This window comes from Doryrhamphus excisus, chromosome 23 (genome assembly GCF_030265055.1).
Source record: "Doryrhamphus excisus isolate RoL2022-K1 chromosome 23, RoL_Dexc_1.0, whole genome shotgun sequence".
Classification (NCBI taxonomy): domain Eukaryota; kingdom Metazoa; phylum Chordata; class Actinopteri; order Syngnathiformes; family Syngnathidae; genus Doryrhamphus; species Doryrhamphus excisus.
Window position 1 is genome coordinate 10,359,995 of NC_080488.1, and position 19,805 is coordinate 10,379,799.

At 39.5% G+C, this 19,805-nt stretch overlaps 1 protein-coding gene across 1 annotated transcript; it reads right to left on the bottom strand.

The window, feature by feature from the left end:
* Positions 1–643: 643 nt before the first annotated feature.
* il12ba (interleukin 12Ba) lies at positions 644–2,717 on the bottom strand. The gene is given in 6 exon segments (XM_058063950.1): positions 644–753; positions 854–1,021; positions 1,024–1,072; positions 1,074–1,126; positions 1,219–1,306; positions 2,120–2,717. Coding segments are annotated over 5 exon segments (468 nt in total). The 5' UTR covers positions 2,120–2,717.
* Positions 2,718–19,805: the final 17,088 nt, after the last annotated feature.

Below are 19,805 nucleotides of genomic sequence, written 5' to 3' on the forward strand. Positions count from 1 at the left end.
TACCTGACAAATATACAAACATGTCCCAATATATATAACAGGTTTTTAAAAGTTTTCCCATAAGGCATTTGCGTCTGAGCAGCAAATTTATTCGGGCACTGCAATGACGTCAGCCTCCCTCTGGACTCCAGCCACCATTTTTCATTTCTATGCTCATCAAATGAAATGTATTGTGATAATTTTAAACTTGTACATGTTTTTATATTTTTTGGAGGTATAATACTTGAGTGTTAAGTTGCTGTGTGATGAGTTTAAATGTTGTTTGTAAGATGAAACCATAAGTCAGAATGTTATATTGAGTCATGACCTCCTGTTTCACACGATACAAATTTAATTTGTATTTTCTTACCTATTTCAGACAGATAGAAGATAGTAAACCGCAAATATGAGGATGAATAATTTTGCCATTTTCCCCCAAATATTTAGTGTTCAGTCTTCCTCGCCTGTTAATTAGGCTACACAATTGATCAATCGTTATGACTCCTCATGTGAAACTGTATCCAGTGATGTGTCCTTGACACTTAAATGTAGTTTTGCTGTCCAAAAGAAGTATTTCAGGCTGTTGCTCTCAACGCGGGTGTGAGTCTGAGCAGTGTGTTATTATTGGACCGCGGAACAGGAAACATCGCTACGGTGTGTGAGCTTACCGTCCAGCTCTGATAAGTTCTATTTTTCCAACACGAGCTCTGTGCCAAGTCCAAGAGCAGCTGAATGCGCCCTCAAAGTTTCGAGTAGAGCACTTTAAATAATCCCCTGCAATGAGGAGACGCATTCAGAGCCAAGCAACACAAACATTTCATGTGAGTTGAAATGCTGCAATGACATCTCGCAATATTTTAAAAGGTGGTTCTACCCAGGGCGGTTTGCACTAGAATCTTCCTTCCCTTGGTGTTACGCTCTTGAATCAGAACGAGAGTGTGATTGAGGAGAGTTCCATTCTTAGTGTAGCAGCTATAGTTGCCTCCTCCTAAACTCTCCTCCAGCTGAACCAGGTATGAATTACCCCTCTGTGCTTCTTCTTCCACAATATATCCTTGTCATCACCTCTCATTACTTCCTTTGCTGAGTGCAAAGAGACACTTGAGGGCTTGTTGGCCCAACGCACCATAGACCTCCACAACCAAAACTAAATGCCAAACCAACACAGAGAGAAAAATGGTGCAATGATGATCACTTGAACTTTAACATGGAAAGTGTTTCCATGGTCTTCGAACTTACCATTAGGCTTGAGAGTCCAGGAGTTCAGCGGGTTTTGGTTACCCAGTTGAAGAAATGCACAGATGAGAGTGAAGTCAAACATATTCATCTGAAAAAAAGGAAAATCTATCGGCCATGTTTTTTCCTCCATATGCATGTTTTATTGGATTCTTCTGTTTTCATTTGATATGGTAGCGACGGGACTATTGTGTTTGGTTCTGAGCTGTGATTCCAGGTTGGGCTATAGGGGGGCAGCAGCGGCTAACAGTCTCAAAACAATGAAATAAATGCATTTTGTTAGTTGCTATGGTAGAATACAGGTTAATAATGTCATACTTTTGTTTTTAATCTGTGAAAATACAAAGGGGGGCTTGCATTTCAATGCACACGTACCAACGTGTACAAATTTATAGTACACAACATGCAATTTCACTCTTTATGCTTGTATTCTCTCCATTTTGTTGAATTCACTTAGTACAGTACACATAAATCAATAAATATGATCAATTTCTGTTGTTCCTTGAGGGGGAGCATGACAAAAAAATAGCTGAGAAACACTGGTCTAGAGCAAGGGTCGGCAACCCGTCGGATGCAGGTCTTCCCATGAAAGAAAATATACACTTTAATTCTTTAAGACTTTAAGAGAGCACTCAGAGATGAAGAATATACAAAAGAATCTATTCTTTATTTTTGCTTTACCGTAAGAAGAGGCAAAACGGCTCTTTTGATAGTTAAGGTTGCCGACCCCTGGTCTAAATAAGAACCCAGTGGACTGGGACTGGTAGACTGTCAGTATACGGTAATACATACTATAATTTTACAACAAAATTTAAGAGAAAGAAGAGCAAATAATTAAACTAACTAAAGGAAGTGTATTTGTTAAAAATAACAAAAAGGCTACAAGTTGCGAGTGTTATCTTACCTTGGATGGGATGCCATAGCGAGATATAGTCGTTTTCTCCGCAGTTCCCTTTATCCAAGTGACGTTTCACAGGCAAATTTCCTCAAAAATTCTCCTGAGGAACTGCTTTTGTGAGCCACCTATTGTCACTTCCACCCAAGCATACACACTTCTCTCTGGATTGGAATCCTACGTATAACACGGTTTGTACTTCTAAGAGTAATCTGAGTACGAGTACTTGAGACGTCGAGTCATTTGGAGGACACTGAAGGCCATCTGTTTGACATGAACTATGATAATTTAGTTTATACACACAGCATATCAATCCATGCTGTTATGAAGCTCCCAATAAGCATAATGGCCTCCATCAGTTTTAAACATGAAAACACAGTCTAGAAGTTTTATCATAGCACAATTTTAACAGAACAGTATCTTCAAGAATACGATCATCTGAGGAAAGATTTTAGACCGCTCCTTTCCAAATTCTGACAATTTGCAATGCTGTCACTTGGCAAAGTAAATAAATAAATAAAGTCCAGAGACTAAATCACTCCAGGATCTTCATGTTCTTCTAGAGTCACTCCTTTGTTGGTTTGATTGTATGATTTAGTCATCTTTAGTGCTTCTGGCTGAGGACGGGAGGTTCTCATTCCAGAAGAGAAGAGACTGAGACTGTTTCTGTGAAAATAATCCTAATTAGACACACCTGTGAAGTGTAAACCATTTCAGGTGGACTACCTCATGAAGTACCGTGGGTTTGCAGCGCTATCAATCAAATAAAGGGTGGCTTCTTTAAGGAATCGAACATATTTAGAGTTATTTCACACATTTCAGTGTAGTACATAATTCTACAAGTTCATTCATAGTTTGGAGACTCTACAATGTAATTAGTCATGAATGGCTTGTTATTGTGGCCAATGATGGCACACCTGTGTATAATCATGCTATCTAATTAGCATCTTGATATGCTTCACCTGTGACGTGGATTGATTATCTATGCAAAGGAGAAATGCTCAATTTTACAGATTTAGACAGACTTGTGAGGGAATATTTGAGAGAAATGTTTCTTTTGTTTGAAATAGGCTACATTGTTTACCTATAACGCAATGCAGAAATTGAATTGCTCAGCATCCCTGTTGTGGTTCATGTAATGTCTTCAAATGGCCACTAGAGGGTAATAGAGGACAACATGTGAACTGAAAGCTTTCCAAAGTTGATCCTATGCCATCACATATACAGCCAGCATCTTACATTTCATTATTCACATAAAGATTTCAGGTTTTTGGCTGCCATCCTAATCGATGTTGTACAGTTCTTAAGAAATGCACAGCTGAACAGGACTCTGCGTGTGAAATCTAACCCTTCATTGGACTGTCCCCAGTCCCCACAATACTCCAAACTGTAGCAGCTGGGATGAAATCAGTGCAGTGATCTCATCTGTGGAGATGGATGGAAAAACACAAGGAAACAAAAGAGTGGAAATAGTTATTGTGTGCGAGCGAGGGCATGAGAGAGATGAAGAAAGCGGTGGATCGAGGCCCTGAAAGGTTAATTCATTTAAAATGGGGCATTCTGCATACTGATCCTGTTAGGGGAGTTTGTTTTGGCATGATTAGCATGATTAGGAAGCTACTTCAGTTTATGTCTGGGTTTTTGTGGTGTTTTTTCTTTTAGATCTGTTAAACTATTTGCGTCAAAGAGAAACATTGTGTTGATAAAACTTTTTATGCATGGAATCAGTTTTATTATGTAAAGCTGGTATTGGGCTTTTTGGCATCCCTTATTATAGAAGCAAAAAAGTGGCATAATGTACTTTTTTGGACCCAAATATTTCCAATATTTCATTCAAACGTGTATAATGCAGTCCCAGAAGTCAGTGGTAGTGTAGTCACAATTCTAAATCACATTTAAGTGGAGCATCAGGCTTCATTAACTTAAGGAAGTCTCTTGTTATTCATTCAAATTTATTCTTTGTCAGGACACAGAATAATTTGGTTGCTATTTAAAGTAACACTCTAACGTGTGCTTAATTGAAATGAGACTTTCAGGGGACAAAAGGCTGAATATATTTCCTTTTAATGCCGTTTTCTTAACTGATATCGTGCAGATGTATGAATGAAGTCCTTGAGCGCGTACTGTGTGAATGGAACCGCGGGAGTCTGTTGGAGAATAACATTGGAACCACTTCCCCACAGTGTGGAACAGATCACAATGCAGCTCAAGTTAGCCCATTTTTTGTAGACCTTGTAGACCTTCTGAAGCCCCGAGGTAGGATGATAGACGGCCAGTGTAAGGTTTATGCCACGGCTGCCCTAAATTCATCCATATTTGATGTTATTGTAATGGTTAATAATAAAAAACATTATGTAGACACTCTTTGATTTAAATTAGATTTTAAAACCAAATTTTACAAATGCATCACTTGTATTCTTGAAAAAAATCTATTGTTTTGTTAGTATTTTTGATCCATTCCAGTCTTCTAGTCAGTTACAACTTGGGCCAAATGAGTTAAATTGGTTGTATTCCAGATGAAGTCATTAATGAAGTCACGTCGCTATCATCTTCTTTCAGGAAAACACTGGCTTGTTTGTTATCACCGTTTCTCAGAAAAAAAAAAAAACATGATCACTGAGGGGAAACCGACTGAAAACAGTCAGGGCGGCTTTCCCCTGCATTACAGTCTATCACCTTTTGCCAGGGTAGGGAAGGAAAGTTTCTTTTATAATAACGCTGTCCTCAACTTTGGTGTCATTTCAGGGATGAAGCTGAAAAATTGGCTTCACAAAGACTCCACATAACAAAGACTGACTTCAAGATTGCTAAGTTGAACCACTGATTTTCTCCACAGAAGGAAAGATTCAATCAATGCAGAATCCCGATCATAACACAATATTGAGGTGCATTTATAGTATTTAGTGCAAAAAGGAAAAGCTAAGTATGTTGTCTTTTTATAAAATACTGTACCTTGAGAAACATTACAGTAATTTAGGCAGTATTTGGATGCGACCATGTTGAACCAAGCCGTGCCGACTGATATTCACAATTAGTTTCAGTGCATCACACCAATTCCTTGCAAACTTAGAATGGCCTTCTTAATTCCAAAGAAGGATCATATTCCCTCCCACATAGTTTGTGGTTTGAGAGATAGAGCTCTGCTTTCTTTGCTGCAGTTATTGGGTGGCCCTGTCGAACTAAGGAGCAGGTTTTCTATCTGACAACTATAGTGGTCAGTGTTTATGTGCATGCATGTGTGTGTAATTCAGACGCCCCCCCCAAATCGGATTTAAGTGCTATCTTCATTCTTAATTCCTGATATGAGAGATCCATGAGGATGTGTTGTATGAGTACTGAAATGCATAAAGTAATTGACAAATCTTTTTTTGTAATTGATTATTCTTTTCTTAGACTGGTATACGTATAGTACAACTCAAATGCACGTGATCCTTTTCACCATCTCAGACAAAATGGGCTAATCCATTCTGGTATGTGTAAATGAGTGAACCTTACCATGGTTACGTTAAGCCCGTTAGCATGCAAAGACCTGCAACAAAAGGAACACCATGCAAAAAAAAAACATACAATGACAGACAAAGACAACACTGACGTGATATTGAACACATCCCTTTTACTACAAGCTGCATATTGCACACTGGCATAGTACAAGGCTTTGGCATATACAGTAATCCTTTGTTAATCCCTCTTTATTGATGAATTGATTATTTCCATAGATGGTCCAAAATAGTCATGTTATTCCTCTGGAAGAAGTCCTTTGTGAGGCGGGCAATCAATCATGAAGGATGCCCCCTGCAACATCATTACACCGTTTGACGCCCCTGCACAACCTGAAACACTTCTTGTCATGCCAGTGATGGTGGAAGCCATTATTTTTTCCCCCTCATCAGAGAATAAAAGTTTTTTTCACCTTTCAATGACCCAAATTTGGTGCTTTCATGCAAACTCCAACGGGTAATATTGTAGCGTTGAACGACACAAGGCCTTTGAAGACCAGATAGTGTCTGATGGTTACTGGATTAAGAACCTGCATTTGGACTAATTATAGCCCTGTGTCTTGACACTCCAACTGACATTTTTTGGGAGTCTACCATTTACATAACCTTCAAGCTCTTTTAAGAAGTTTCCAATTGGGTCCAACCTCAGTAGCAATGTTGCACTGGCAGAAGCCTTGCTTATGCAGCTCAACAATCTGACCGTGTTCAAAGAAAGAAAGCTTTTTTGTCATTGCCATCAAGAGATTATCTGATTACTGTCTGAGATTACTGAGATTACTGCCATTATTATGACAGTCTGAATACCTGATGGAAAACGACATTGAATTTTGGCTTTTAAAGGGAGACTTTTGATTTCACTTTAATGGTTGTTTGCAATAAATTGCTTACTCAAAAATGTCTTGTGTCACTCCCATTTTGTTTTTTTTTATTTTTTTGAAGCTAGACTTGGAACCTTCTTGAGATCCAATTGTACGAAATGTAAATTCAACCGCTACTCAAATTTTGATCAGGAGTGTATTTTCAGGCTGCACGGCGGTCAAGTGATTAGCGCGCAGGCCACACAGCTAGGTGAACCGAGTTCAATTCCACCCTCGGCCATCTCTGCGTGGGTTTTCTCCGGGTACTCCGGTTTCCTCCCACATTCCAAAAACATGCTAGGTTAATTAGCGACTCCAAATTGTCCATAGGTATGAATGTGAGTGTGAATGGTTGTTTGTCTATATGTGCCCTGTGATTGGCTGGCCACCAGTCCAGGGTGTACCCCACCAGGATAAGCGGTAGAAATTGAATGAATGAATGAATGAGTGTATTTTCACGTTTGTGTGTTAGCAGGTTCATACAAAAGACATGGACCAAGAACCAACTTAAGAACCAAAATTAAGAACCAAATATATGTTGGGTGCCGCTCCAGCTACAGGTGCAGATTGAAGAATTTTTGTGTCCTTCGCAGTATCAAAATGGCTCCACCTGTTTCTCAATGTGACAGGTGTACATCAGTGACGTTGTAGTAATAAATTCCAAACTATGTGATTGCTCAAGCAGTGCTTGAAATCTGGGCAAGTATGGTACAGACATAAATGTTTCTTAATCAATACATCAAGAATCCTTTTTCCAATTAAATGCCCTTCATACTTTATAATATAAAAGGAAATCATTCATACAAACAATGTTGCAGACATTGATTCTAACATTTGTATCCATGTAAGCCATATTCTGGTGCTTTGGTTTATGTTATGTTATGCATTTAATCCCTTTGAGTATGTTTGTCAATATGACATCCGGGTCTTCTTTCAAATAAACCTTGGATTATTTTAGCTTGACCTTTGTGATGGTGAAGCAGACTAGGAAGAACACTGGAACATGCTGACCTTGGTTTTCCTGGTTTGAACACCGGCCTCGCTCTACTTAGCCCTCAGCTGTTTCCACAACTACAGCAAAGAGTCGTCTTTAGAGCTTTGGATATAAATGTACATTATACAGGAGAGTAACCCATTGGGACCCCCTTCTCGGAAATATTGCGGTCTCAAAGAGAAATGTTGAGTCGCACCGAACAACCTGGTTACATGTACAGTACATCGTGACCCAACAGTTTACTGTTTTTGTGCCGCGTATTAAGTCAGATTAATAGAGCTTCATATGTCGCCTGCATTCTGGAACAATAATAGTATCAAAGAGGGGGAAATATAATTTGTACTATTTTGGTCCAGTCACTCTGGTATTATCTGACCTCCACTTGCTGATATGTCAACTAAAACAGTGAAGCTATGCCAGCAGAATGTCAAATATGCAGTGAGACGTCGACTGTAAGGCAGGATCATGATAAGGTTCTATATGTGCAAGGAATGGATGCATGCAAACAACAGAGACGTTATGTGGTCGGTGCTCACCAGTTGTTTATCACCAACCACTTTCTTAATAGAAATTAACCGATTGAATACTCCACACACTGATTATTATACCCATATGTAGGTACGTTGTCTCCTCTATCAATAACTAAATTCTATTGAGTAACCCCTCGTTTATCACAGTTAATTGGCTTCAGACCAAACCGTGATAAACGAGGGATTACTGTGAATTTCCACAATGTAGAATTCATTCATTCATTCATTTTCTACCGCTTTTTCCTCACGAGGGTCGCGGGGGGTGCTGGAGCCTATCCCAGCTGTCTTCGGGCGAGAGGCGGGGTACACCCTGGACTGGTCGCCAGCCAATCACAGGGCACATATAGACAAACAACCATTCACACTCGCATTCATACCTATGGACAATTTGGAGTGGCCAATTAACCTAGCATGTTTTTGGAATGTGGGAGGAAACCGGAGTACCCGGAGAAAACCCACACATGCACGGGGAGAACATGCAAACTCCACACAGAGATGGCCGAGGGCGGGGACCGAACCCTGGTCTCCTAGCTGTGAGGTCTGCGCACTAACCACCAGACCGCCGTGCCGCCCAATGTAGAATTCCTTATTTAAAAATGAAATATTTTCTTTAGAGGCCTTTAGACTTGAAATAACTCACATATACTCCCCTTTGCACTTGTACTACCCAATATAGCAGATACAGATACCTGCAATAAACGCCTGTTGTTTTGGCGATCAAGTCTGGTGCTTCCGTGTTTCACCGAATATTAAAGTAACATTACTGACACAAAGTAAACCTTTTATTCGTTACAATTGGTACAAAATGGTTATTTGTGTGACATTTGGATTAATATCACAAATGAAAACGTATCATACATTTGTACGGCTCTTCCTTCCTTGCTTGTTTTAGTTGATTTTGGAATTGTTTTGTTACCAAATTGCCTTATTTTGGATGTTACCTAATCTGTGAATTATACAACTGCCCTGCTCCGTATTTGTGTGCTTACTCCCATGGCAACCGATCACAGAGAGGGGGGGGGCTTGCGTCCCGCGTAATTGGTATTAAAAAAATAAAAAGGCCACACAAAATCAGAAGCTGCCCGCCCCACATGTATTATGTCACTCGGAAAAATGGATGGATGCGACATAGAAGGAGGAAAAGGAATATTCTACCTTTTAGCTGTCTTTCCTTTCACACGTTCTTAGCGGTGCATTTCGTTTTCTTTGATAAATATGAATTCATTCATTTATTCATACGCAGTTGACTGAGCAGGTGGGTGCCAATCGATTAAGTTTTCCATTCATATTTCGTAAACAACACGTCAGAGATGATGGTAGAAATGAAGAGCAATCAAATTCCTTAATTATGTCAGCTCTCTTCTGAACACAAAGCTATTTATAAAGATTCCGCTAATGCATCTGTCTGAATTAAGAAGCTGTATTATTCATCAACTGGGATCTATCTATTCATAGGAACCGAGGAACCGAGGGGAAAAGCACATTTCATTCATGGTTTGAGAGTACATATTCATCTGAAAGGAAGTGGTACCAAGTGTGGGGCAGAAGATGCTGAGATACTGGGATGGCCGGATAGTTGTTCCAAAGTATCAGTCATTGATCTTAGAAAATAATAATAATGGGATAGGCTCCAGCATACCAAAGTGACATTAGTGAGGATAAGTGGCATAGAAAATAGGAAAACGGCAGCTGCAATGCATGCAAATTAGCATATTCCCTTATATAGACTGTATTTTCATCACCAAAAATGAAGCAGTGCCAATCACTAGGTCATGGATTAGAGTAATTGAACGCCACAAGGCATTTCTGGAAAGATGTGGGAGCCAATTTCTGATACAGCAAAAAGCCACAATCACATTTAAGGTTTCTTCCAACCAAAACTGATTAATACCAGATTTTCTTACAGATCACTTTATAGCCAAAAAAAGAATGCATTTGTTTTGATAAAGCAGACGGAGGCTGCTGTCTTTTAGTTGTCTGCTGCTTTTGATTTCCATAATGAGAAATATTGTATGAAAGCAGCAGAGTGGTCTCAGTACAGAGGTCAAACACTTTTAACCTTGTGGTTTGTTTTGTGCACATTTACATCCCTTTTCACCAATTTGCAGTCAGACATGCAGTATTATTCTGAAGAAAGTCTCAGTCGTCACTCTGTCAGTGCAAACATCTTTTAGAAGCAAAAAAATGTTGTTGTCCTTGATGAATAAAAGGTGCTTATATACTGCAATTAGAAAGGATTTTTTTGTTGAAAACTAGGAGTCTTTAGTGAAAAAAGACAAAAGTTGAGATCATTTATTGGATTAACTGGTTAAGAAGGCCTTAACCAGGCCTCCACTACATCAATAAACCTCCTCTTTGGTCTTCCTCTACCTGGCAGCTCTAAACGCAGCATCCTTCTACCAATATATTCACTATCTCTCCTCTGGACATGTCCCAACCATCTCAGTCTGGCCTCTATGACTTTATCTCCAAGGCCTCTAACATGTATTTTCCCTGTGATGTACTCGTTCCTGATCCTATCCATCCTGGTCACTCCCAATGAGAACCTTAGCATCCTCATCTCTGCTACCTCCGGCTAACATGTAATGTCCCTCTGATGTACTCCTTCCTGATCCTATCCATCCTAGTCACTCCCAATGAGAACCTCAGCATCCTCATATCTGCTACCTCCAGTTCTGCTTCCTGTCTCTACACCAAACAACATGGCTGGTATATGCTAAAAAAAAAAATCCACCCACTTTCTTCAATGAAAACCAACACCTTTCACTTTGACATCAAGACAAAGTTCGGTTTCTTTTGTCATTTTCGTTCTTTTTAGTCTTTCCACAAAATGATGGCGACCAGAATGAATGGGCCTTCCAGGCTCTTTCCCTCCTAGAGCATTTAGGTATGTTGGCATGGCAACCAGCAGCTGCAGCAAGTAATAAAGGTGGGTGAAGAAAGATGAGTGTGACTCATCTTCATCCCCATCCAAATGTGCAAACCAAGTTAAAGGAAAGGCCACAGTCGACATTAACCGACTCACACAAGCGCAGGAACCAAGTTCAAACATACACTTCATGTATACATATTCATATAGTATAGTATGAAGTAGTGTTGCACTCCAACTATAAAACATTTCTTTTTACATGTAATTGCCCCTTTAATTAATGGACACTTTTCATTAAATTGCAGGAAATTGCAAAGGGGTTCTTCTATCACATTTTTTCTGACATTCTAATTTAATGTTATTTTGTATATGCAATCTAACTAAGTTCTTACAAGATGTAAGTTTTTGGGGGTTTTTGTTTTTTGTAATATGAGGTTATGTAATATAAGGTTTTACCCACCAGTTTTAATTTACTTTTGTTTGTTTTTGAAGGTGAAGCTAAGTGAAAGTACTAAGTGAAGTACTTTGTGTGTAGCACCTGCTACATGAAGGAAAGCCCGAGATAAAAGCGTACACTCCAATTTGAGAGCTTCACTCAGGCATAACTGGTTTAATTACATCCAGCTCCCTTCCTTCAAACATCAGTTTTGGCAGGCTTAGTTTAATGTACGATGGAACTTTGAAATGAAAGCCCCTAAACTTGGAGCACGGTCCACAGAAGCGCCACAATTTAGCAGGTGAAAATATCTGTATCCATCCATCCATCTTCTTATACCGCTTATCCTCGTTAGGGGGGTATGCTGGAGCCTAACCCAGCTTACTTTAGGCTCACATTCATACCTAGGGACAATTTGGAGTACCCGGAGAAAACCCACGCATGCACGGGGAGAACATGCAATCAGAGAATTGAACAAAATATCTGTATTTTTATTTTAAAATGTATTAATTGTATTTTTTTTTTATTATTCACAGTTTGCATATTATATACATATCATTAGCATGCTAACTATTTGCATGTTTCTACTATACAGTGGAACCTCAGTTAGCGTCTACTCTGACATCCCGATAAGAAACGGTCTGTTTGAATTTATTCCACCCACGACCCGCCTCATGCCGGCATGCCCACTCAAAGTGCTTCCTAGTTATGAACCATATAAGGAAGTCCGCCCCTCTGTGACATCACAAAAGGGCATTTTTATCACACCTTTTAAAACCGAGCTTTTTGAGCCATCCCAAACCTCATTATCTGAAACTCTGGCATCATTTAACACGAGAAAACAACATTCTAACTACATTTATAGGTCAGAAAAGTGGAAAAATAGGTAAAAAAATGTTGGAATTGTGAACAACATTTTAGAAAAATATTTTTTGTGTGCATAGAAAAACGTTTACATATTTGAGTTCCGCTCATAAAAAATATTGAGTGTTGACTTTATACTTTTGTTGATATTTATATATGGTGCCTATGGCCATATGTGAACAAACCACGACTGTCTGGCTGTTTTCCATTGCTTATTCAGTAGAGCATTACAGCATGTGGAACCTGTCCAAGTTAATACTGGGCAGGCATAGTGCACACAGATCAATCCCTAAATCCACTTGATCGCAAACAATGAAAGGTTTCAGGGTCACTGATAATCTAGTGGTTCACGAGCCCGACGTCCATGCAGAAACAGCGGCTTGTCGGATGGATGCCTCACTTCATTGTTGTCGTACTTTACCGTTTATCAGCAGAGCAGTCCGACCTGTTGCCACCGTTCTATTCCAGGCAGCTGGCTGCTCACGTAGTCTTCTAGGTCATACATACTGGAGCGAAGCCTTCAGACAGAGTGCTAACTGATGGATCTATTTATGCCGATAAGACAGTGATGTAACCCTGCTAAAACCAGACCTTCAACTGTCTTTGATTGGATGTAATTTGGCATAAACAAGTGGTAGAAGTGGTGAAAAAATCAAATAAAAGGCTTTTCATTTACTTTAAATCTCACTGGGTTTTAGTTTTTATTTTTTGCATTGGGACATTTCAGTTTGAAGCTGTTTTTTTTTTTTTTCTAGGAATAAAGATGGAGTGAGTGGCACTCACAAAAACTCTCCACATAAATTTACCATCAGTGAAAAGCTGTTGTTTTCTTTGAATGTATTGTTTTGCATGTGTTTAAAAATACTAATAATAAATCTCTAGTGTATTGTGAGTGTGCTGAGTGTAAACCCAAAATACCAAAATGTCCAGATTTAAACTCACATCTGTAATTTTTTTCAATCCAATCTTGTGGCAAGTAGTAGAGAAGTAGCACACGCTTAAAAAAAACAGTCTGGGAGTAATTTTGTCTGTCCTGGTCTGAACTGCCACTTAACAGGCACACTCAAAGTTCAGCACTTTTATTTCGTCATTTGGTTTGCGTGGTGACTCCTCGTGTGTTATGCGCCCGGGCTAATGTGAGTAACACCACTCAAATGTTGACAGGAACGTACGGTACACAGACCTACACCCAACCAACAACATCATTTGTATTTCCTGGCAAACATGCACATTCCTGACTGTTTGGGAATTTAAATAAGACATCCAGCGTAGCCTGGGCTTAAATATGCCTTATTTTGATTCGAAGACGATGTGTGATGACAGCCACTCACTTTATCGTCCGAGACGCTGCTGGAAAACATCCATTAAAATATGGGCATGGGGAGTGAAGACACACAGAGCTGCACGCATTGAATGAACACAAACAACACTCGAGCAAGCGGTGGATTTTTGCCCCGTATTTTGCCCATCCCTCAGATTCACATAGTTCATTTGACGCTGCCGAGGCGTCAGTCAGCAGGGGCCAATTATCACCGTCAGGGAGCTATCTCATCATGCAGCGTAGTACATTCCTTTCTTTTGTTAAAGAGGAGCAAGTTGGAATCTGCTTACCGTTGAATAAATTCCACAAAAAGAGTTAACCTTCCTTTTAAACCATCCACATGAGTTCCTATCTTTTTACCTTTTAAAGCTCCCTCCATTAAACAGAGCTTCTTTTTCTCACTAGTGTATGAAACCTTAAAGGTCATGTCCACACAAACGTGGGTATTTTTACAAATGTTGAATGTTTACGCACAAACTACACTATAACGTTGCTGCTGATGATCTGCGACTGTATGTGACATTATGCAGTGTAGAATAAAAAACAAAAAACAGTCAAAAATAATTATATTAACTGCAGCAAAGGATGCTGGGAACTCTTCCAGCACAGCTGCAAACTCTGCCAGCTTACAAATCTCACAGATTGTGATTATTTTGTGTTGATATAAAATATTATAGCTTTTTGCCCAGACGTTGACAGAATGCCAAAGAGGTGGTCCATCAAAAATCACTTTATGAAAACAGACAACCGCGCCAAGTGTCCAGTTTGGCCCCCAGCCTAAAGTAAGCTTTGAGTTTTGGCCCCCCCCTGTGCGATTGCATTTGACACTCCTGATTTAAAAGTACTTTATGGAAGCCCTCCTGTCAACATGTCGTTTTATGTGTCTGTAGCTTTAATGCTAATGAGCTTTGTTTGTCTACATCTGTCAAACGTCAACACCGGCATAATAATGTATGCAACAGGGCTAACATTATAGTCACATCTCAATCATCATTCCACTATAGAACCAATGAGATGCACAGTGAAGCCTCTTGTCAGCCAGCCTGTGTGCAATTTATCGAGACTGACTTCATTTTTATTTAACAATTAATTTATTTATTGATTATCATGACATAATACATTTTATTTAGAAATGGGATTAAACATAAGCAAGCTTGAAGAGATGAAGCAAACCACATCTGAGTCCATGGAACAAAAAATAAATAAATAAAAGGAACAGTGTGATCAGTGTGACTAAAAAAAATGAGAGTGCTTCTTAGGTCCTAATCAGCAGTGCTTTCACCACCAATGCTGTGTGACCTCAGTAACCCGCCCGTTTGCTACTGGAAACCAGCAGCAACCACAATTCCCTACCTCCTTGTTCCAAGGTTTTGATAATAATGGGGCGCCATGGGAAACCCACAATTCATAAGGATGCAGAAAAGTATTTAGGCGCTGCTTTCACCAGCTGCTGGGATGACGATGTTCATTATATTTTCAGCACAGACAGAGTGGGAAGGTTATTTCTTCCTATTACAAGGCTTGTGGGCAGGCGTAACATTTAGAACTACTAAGACGAGGTCATGTTTGTCATTCTGATATAAAGGACTAAAAACCACACATATGATATAAAGGATAAAAACCACATACAGTACTTTTTCTTTATACCTCGCTGGTCTGATGACATCAACATTGCTATTTAAATCCCAGTACAAAGATGAAGATTATCAGGCCTATTCTGTGCCCGATCCCGTTCTTCCGACCAAACACAGTGAAGGCCTTGTTTTATATGATGTCACTAAAGATTATCCTGAATGTACCTTGGGGGTTGAGGTCATTTTTTTTCTCCTCCATCTGCTCCATAAACCCAGTGATTCTCAATTATTTTCTGTCATGCTCAAATAAAAGTAAAAAAAAAACTTATTTTAACATATTTCGATCTACGACCACGCCTTTCCGTCCTGGAGCTGTAGTGTTTCTGTATCCTTGTTAAACCATATCGCTGCTGTGCTCCTGTTACAGTCCTCGTTTGAACCAAAATATTTAATTGTGTGCTTTGATGGCGACAAACTTGCAAACATACAAAAAACACAAGATAGAAATCTAGTGAGACATATCAGGGTGCCACAAAGGAGATTAATTGACAGTAGTCTACACCCAATCAGGACGCAGATTTGTCACTTATGAACAGAATTGGTTGGGTTATGCTAGAAACCTGCATGCATTATGGTATCTTGTATCCGGGGGCCTCTGAAACGGACTCTGAAAAGGACATCAGCTATTACTGGGTTAGTAACCTAAGGAAATAATAGCTGCAACAACATAATGTTCTCTAAAAAGGTCTGGAGTTTTCACTGTCAGTCATGAGGCCATCACACAGAGGTTCTAAAACAGTAGTTTCCTGCAGTGAATAGCTTGAATCCATCTGGGGAAAAAAAATACATAAATAATAATACAATAAAATGAACTAAACCAATGCATATTCATACACAACATTTTAAGCTATTATTTGCAGATAAGAGATCCTTCAAACATAAATGTGAGACACGACGAGGATTACTATACAAACCCCTGCATTGTATAAATGATGGGGACCAGACATAAACAGAATAGTCTACTGACAAGTTTAATATTTCTGCTTTCTCTCGTCATTTGCTTAAAATAGATTTTTACAAGGAATTAGAATTAACTCTTTAATCCAACTGAAGAGGAATTTTTCCAACCATGGCATTTTAAAGGAAATAGAAAAAGAGATTTTTTTTTTTTAATATCCTGAAGACGTGGCTCAGTAGTGTGCATGGACTCCACAAGCCTCTTTGTACCTCCTACAACATCTGGGCAAGTTCCTGTTGAGACGATGGATGAGTCCCCTGGGTGATCTCCCCCCAGAACTTCAGTCATCACAGTCACTTCAGGGCATCAGTCAGCTCCTGGATGCAGCAAACACATGATCTCCCATAGATTCAGGTCTGGAGAAATGATGGGCCAATCTATCGCCTCAGTACCTTAATTATCCAGGAAGTGCTGACTACTGAACTACATGTATGTGAGACCGACCAGGGATTGTCATGCACCAGGAGCACAGCTGGACAAGCCTAAGGTCTGACAATGGGTCTTAGGATCTCATCCTGTTACCAAACCGCAGTCAGCAGTTTGTGAAACCCTCCAAGGGTATGGAAGGCAGCGGAGAAAATTCTCCAGTGTCACCAGATTATCTCTCATCTGTCACATGTGCTCATTGGGAACCTGAAGTTAATCTGTTAATTCTGGTGCTGTCGGGAAACTGCTGAACGTGCTGAATCATGCAAGGTTGTGAGCTCAGGCTCCTTCATACCCTCATCGCTCCTTTGCTGATTGTCCTTTCTGCATGTAGTCAGTTTGTCTGTTGGAACACAACAGCAGGTACAAGGGGTTTACAATTATTTTTATTATTTTTATTTTTAACTGATGCAAAGAACATTTTACGCCCTTTATCTCAAGCCATCGTCTAGACATCAATAACTCAATGCAGTATTCACTTCTGATTTGTGTTTTAAAGATAATAAAAGCTAGAAAAAAATGTGACTGAGGTCTGCACAGAAATATACTTTATTTATGTGCATGTTATTTTATGCTTTACAGTAAATATTCATGGTCATGTATTATGTTACTTTGATACAATTTCTGCCTCTGCAATGCGCATAGATCACTATGAACCCTGGGGGGTTGTGCGACATTTTGTGGAATATTCTCGGACAATGTGCAAAGCATGTGCGTCTCTGCCGTGAGGCATAAAACACTAAGTCAGGCCAAGGCAAGAATTAATATGCAATATTATCTTTATTATACTGATTTTGGAATCAGGGGGTCCTTGGTATCCCAATCTGGCCAGGGATCTTTCTTCCTCCTTCCTCCTTCCTCCTCTTGCAACACTCATTTCTTCTCATTATCAATACTTCTTGCTTGACTGGACTTTATAATGACCGTGTCACGCTCTGCGGGACAGTTTGAATCTTGTTTTGGTTTCCCGCATTTGTGTTCTTGTTTTGCTGTTTGTTTCTGGTTGTTGTGTTTTAACTCCCTTGTCAGTGAACATGTCACATAATATGTAATAAAAACAGACCATTGTGCATAGACTGTCTTGATGGAGTCTTTGATTTTACCAAACACTAATGCTTGCATTCAAAGTGATGCAATTACATGACATCATGTCATGTGTGTATGCAATTTGGGTTCTGTAAGAAGATGCTCTCTTTGCAGGGAATTTTAATTCATTTGTAAGTCTGTGTTCTTTTGCTTTTATCAATGAGAAACAGCACATTCTTGAGCGTCGTCAAATTCGGCACTGTCAGGTATGTCGACTATTGTTTCAGAGCTTCTTTTGCATCCCCGCCTTCATGTGTGGACTCTAATTGATTGAGTGTTGTTCACCTTAGATACTGGTAAACATTTCCAAAACCTGACTTCCTTTGGGCCGCAGTCACACACTTATTTCCTGGCCGTCAACGTTTAAAATTTCACTGTTTCCTGTTTGGTGAAACCTTGTGTGTGGGAAATGTGAGCAGAAGAGTGAACATGGCGTTTACTGAAAGATGAGTGTAATTAATTACAAATCGACTATATTCAGATGTCTATATTTTTTCCTGTGGAACAAACCACTTCATTGACTATCAATTAAATAACACCTCAGGTTAATTTGAAGACCTTTATAGCAGCTGAAGAAGCTTCCGTGTTACAAAATGTGCTTCCCTGCAGGCCTGAACATGATTCCAAGTCACTTTGTCACATGGATGGTAAATGGTCTTTCACTTGATTAGCGCATGAGTGAAAACCGCTCTTTAATATGCTCATCTATATCAAAGCACTCACTCTAATGAATGGATCAGATGACCTCTCCTCCTAAAGCAATGTACAATTTGTGTTTTGATATCATTAACCTTTTCACTAGTTTCACCGTAAATGTCAAAGCGCGCAGCCTCACCGTCAGGCACTCGATACATGTAAACATCATTTGCATCTTGGCTGCTCAGGCACACCAGTTGATTCCAGCTTTTCACTTCTTTTTTCACGTTATTTAAACCGATTCAATCAAAGTTTAAAAATAATATTGTATACGATCAAAGTTAATGATCGTATGCCGTATTTTTCAAGTATAAAGATACAAAGAGGACCCTGACCATCACAAAAAAAAACTACAGAGCTCTTGAGGGGACATGGAAAAGACAAAAAACGAACTTTTGCAAGAGAATAAAATAACTTTTGCCAGATCTGTCCGTTAAAGACTCCTTTCCAGTATTTCTACTGTACTGCACTTTTACTTAGCATGCATATCCCAGATGATCACCACAGTGTGTACTAGCGTGTTTGTCAAAATTTCCTGTCGAATATGACCAACCTTATCTCACATTTACGACACTGTGACAAAAAAACGGCATGAGGATTTTCGCAACACCACGTCTCCCTTAAATAATTGGAAAGCTTGATAAACCACTAAAATACAGCAAAAGGTCATTAGCTTGAATAGAAAAGCATCAGTCAAGTAAAATACGGTGGTGGTAGTGTGATGTTCTGGTGCTGTTTTGCTGCTTCAGGACCTGGAAGAGGTGCTGTGATAAATGGAACCATGAATTCTGCAGTCTACCAAAAAATCCTGAAAGAGAATGTAACGAGAATGAAAAGTTCTGCAGGAGGACCATCATCCAAAACACACCAACAAGTCCAGAGATGCTGTGCATGACCTTAAAAAGGTGGTTCATGGTGATGGTTATCAATCAGCCAGTTATATTCTTTATGCCTAGGAAGGATCGCGAGGAGGCGATTGATGTGAACAAACAAGAATCGCTTTATTGAAGAAAATAGGTTGCTGTTGGCCGCAGTCATGCCGCAAAAATCAGTAAGAACATAGAAGGCAGAATATGAGAATAATTCATTGACATTCTGCCGGGCAGAAGACGCTGTGGTTGAAGCGTATACACACGCGCTACACATCACTATAATGTAAAGCATTGCTTGTAAAGGGAAATGTTTTATAATGACAAAAGTTGTATTATTTTACGCAAACACAACATACTACATTCACAGCTACTGTATACGTATACTGTATACGTCCCATACTGCCTTTGTACATGAGGCAGTACACTAAGTGCTCCAGATGCAAGGAAGTTGGTGACAAGCCAGCTCAGAACTTGACACTTCCCCACGTCAACTGAATGGCGTCTGGCAGCTGTAACACACTTCCGGCCACATGACATCACAGTCGGTGTGAAGGACAAGGTTATGCAAGTAATTTCCGGACTCTTCTTGAAAAATGAAAACAAAGGACTGTTGCTAAGCAATCTTCTGAAATAGCTTTTATTCATCTTATTTGGA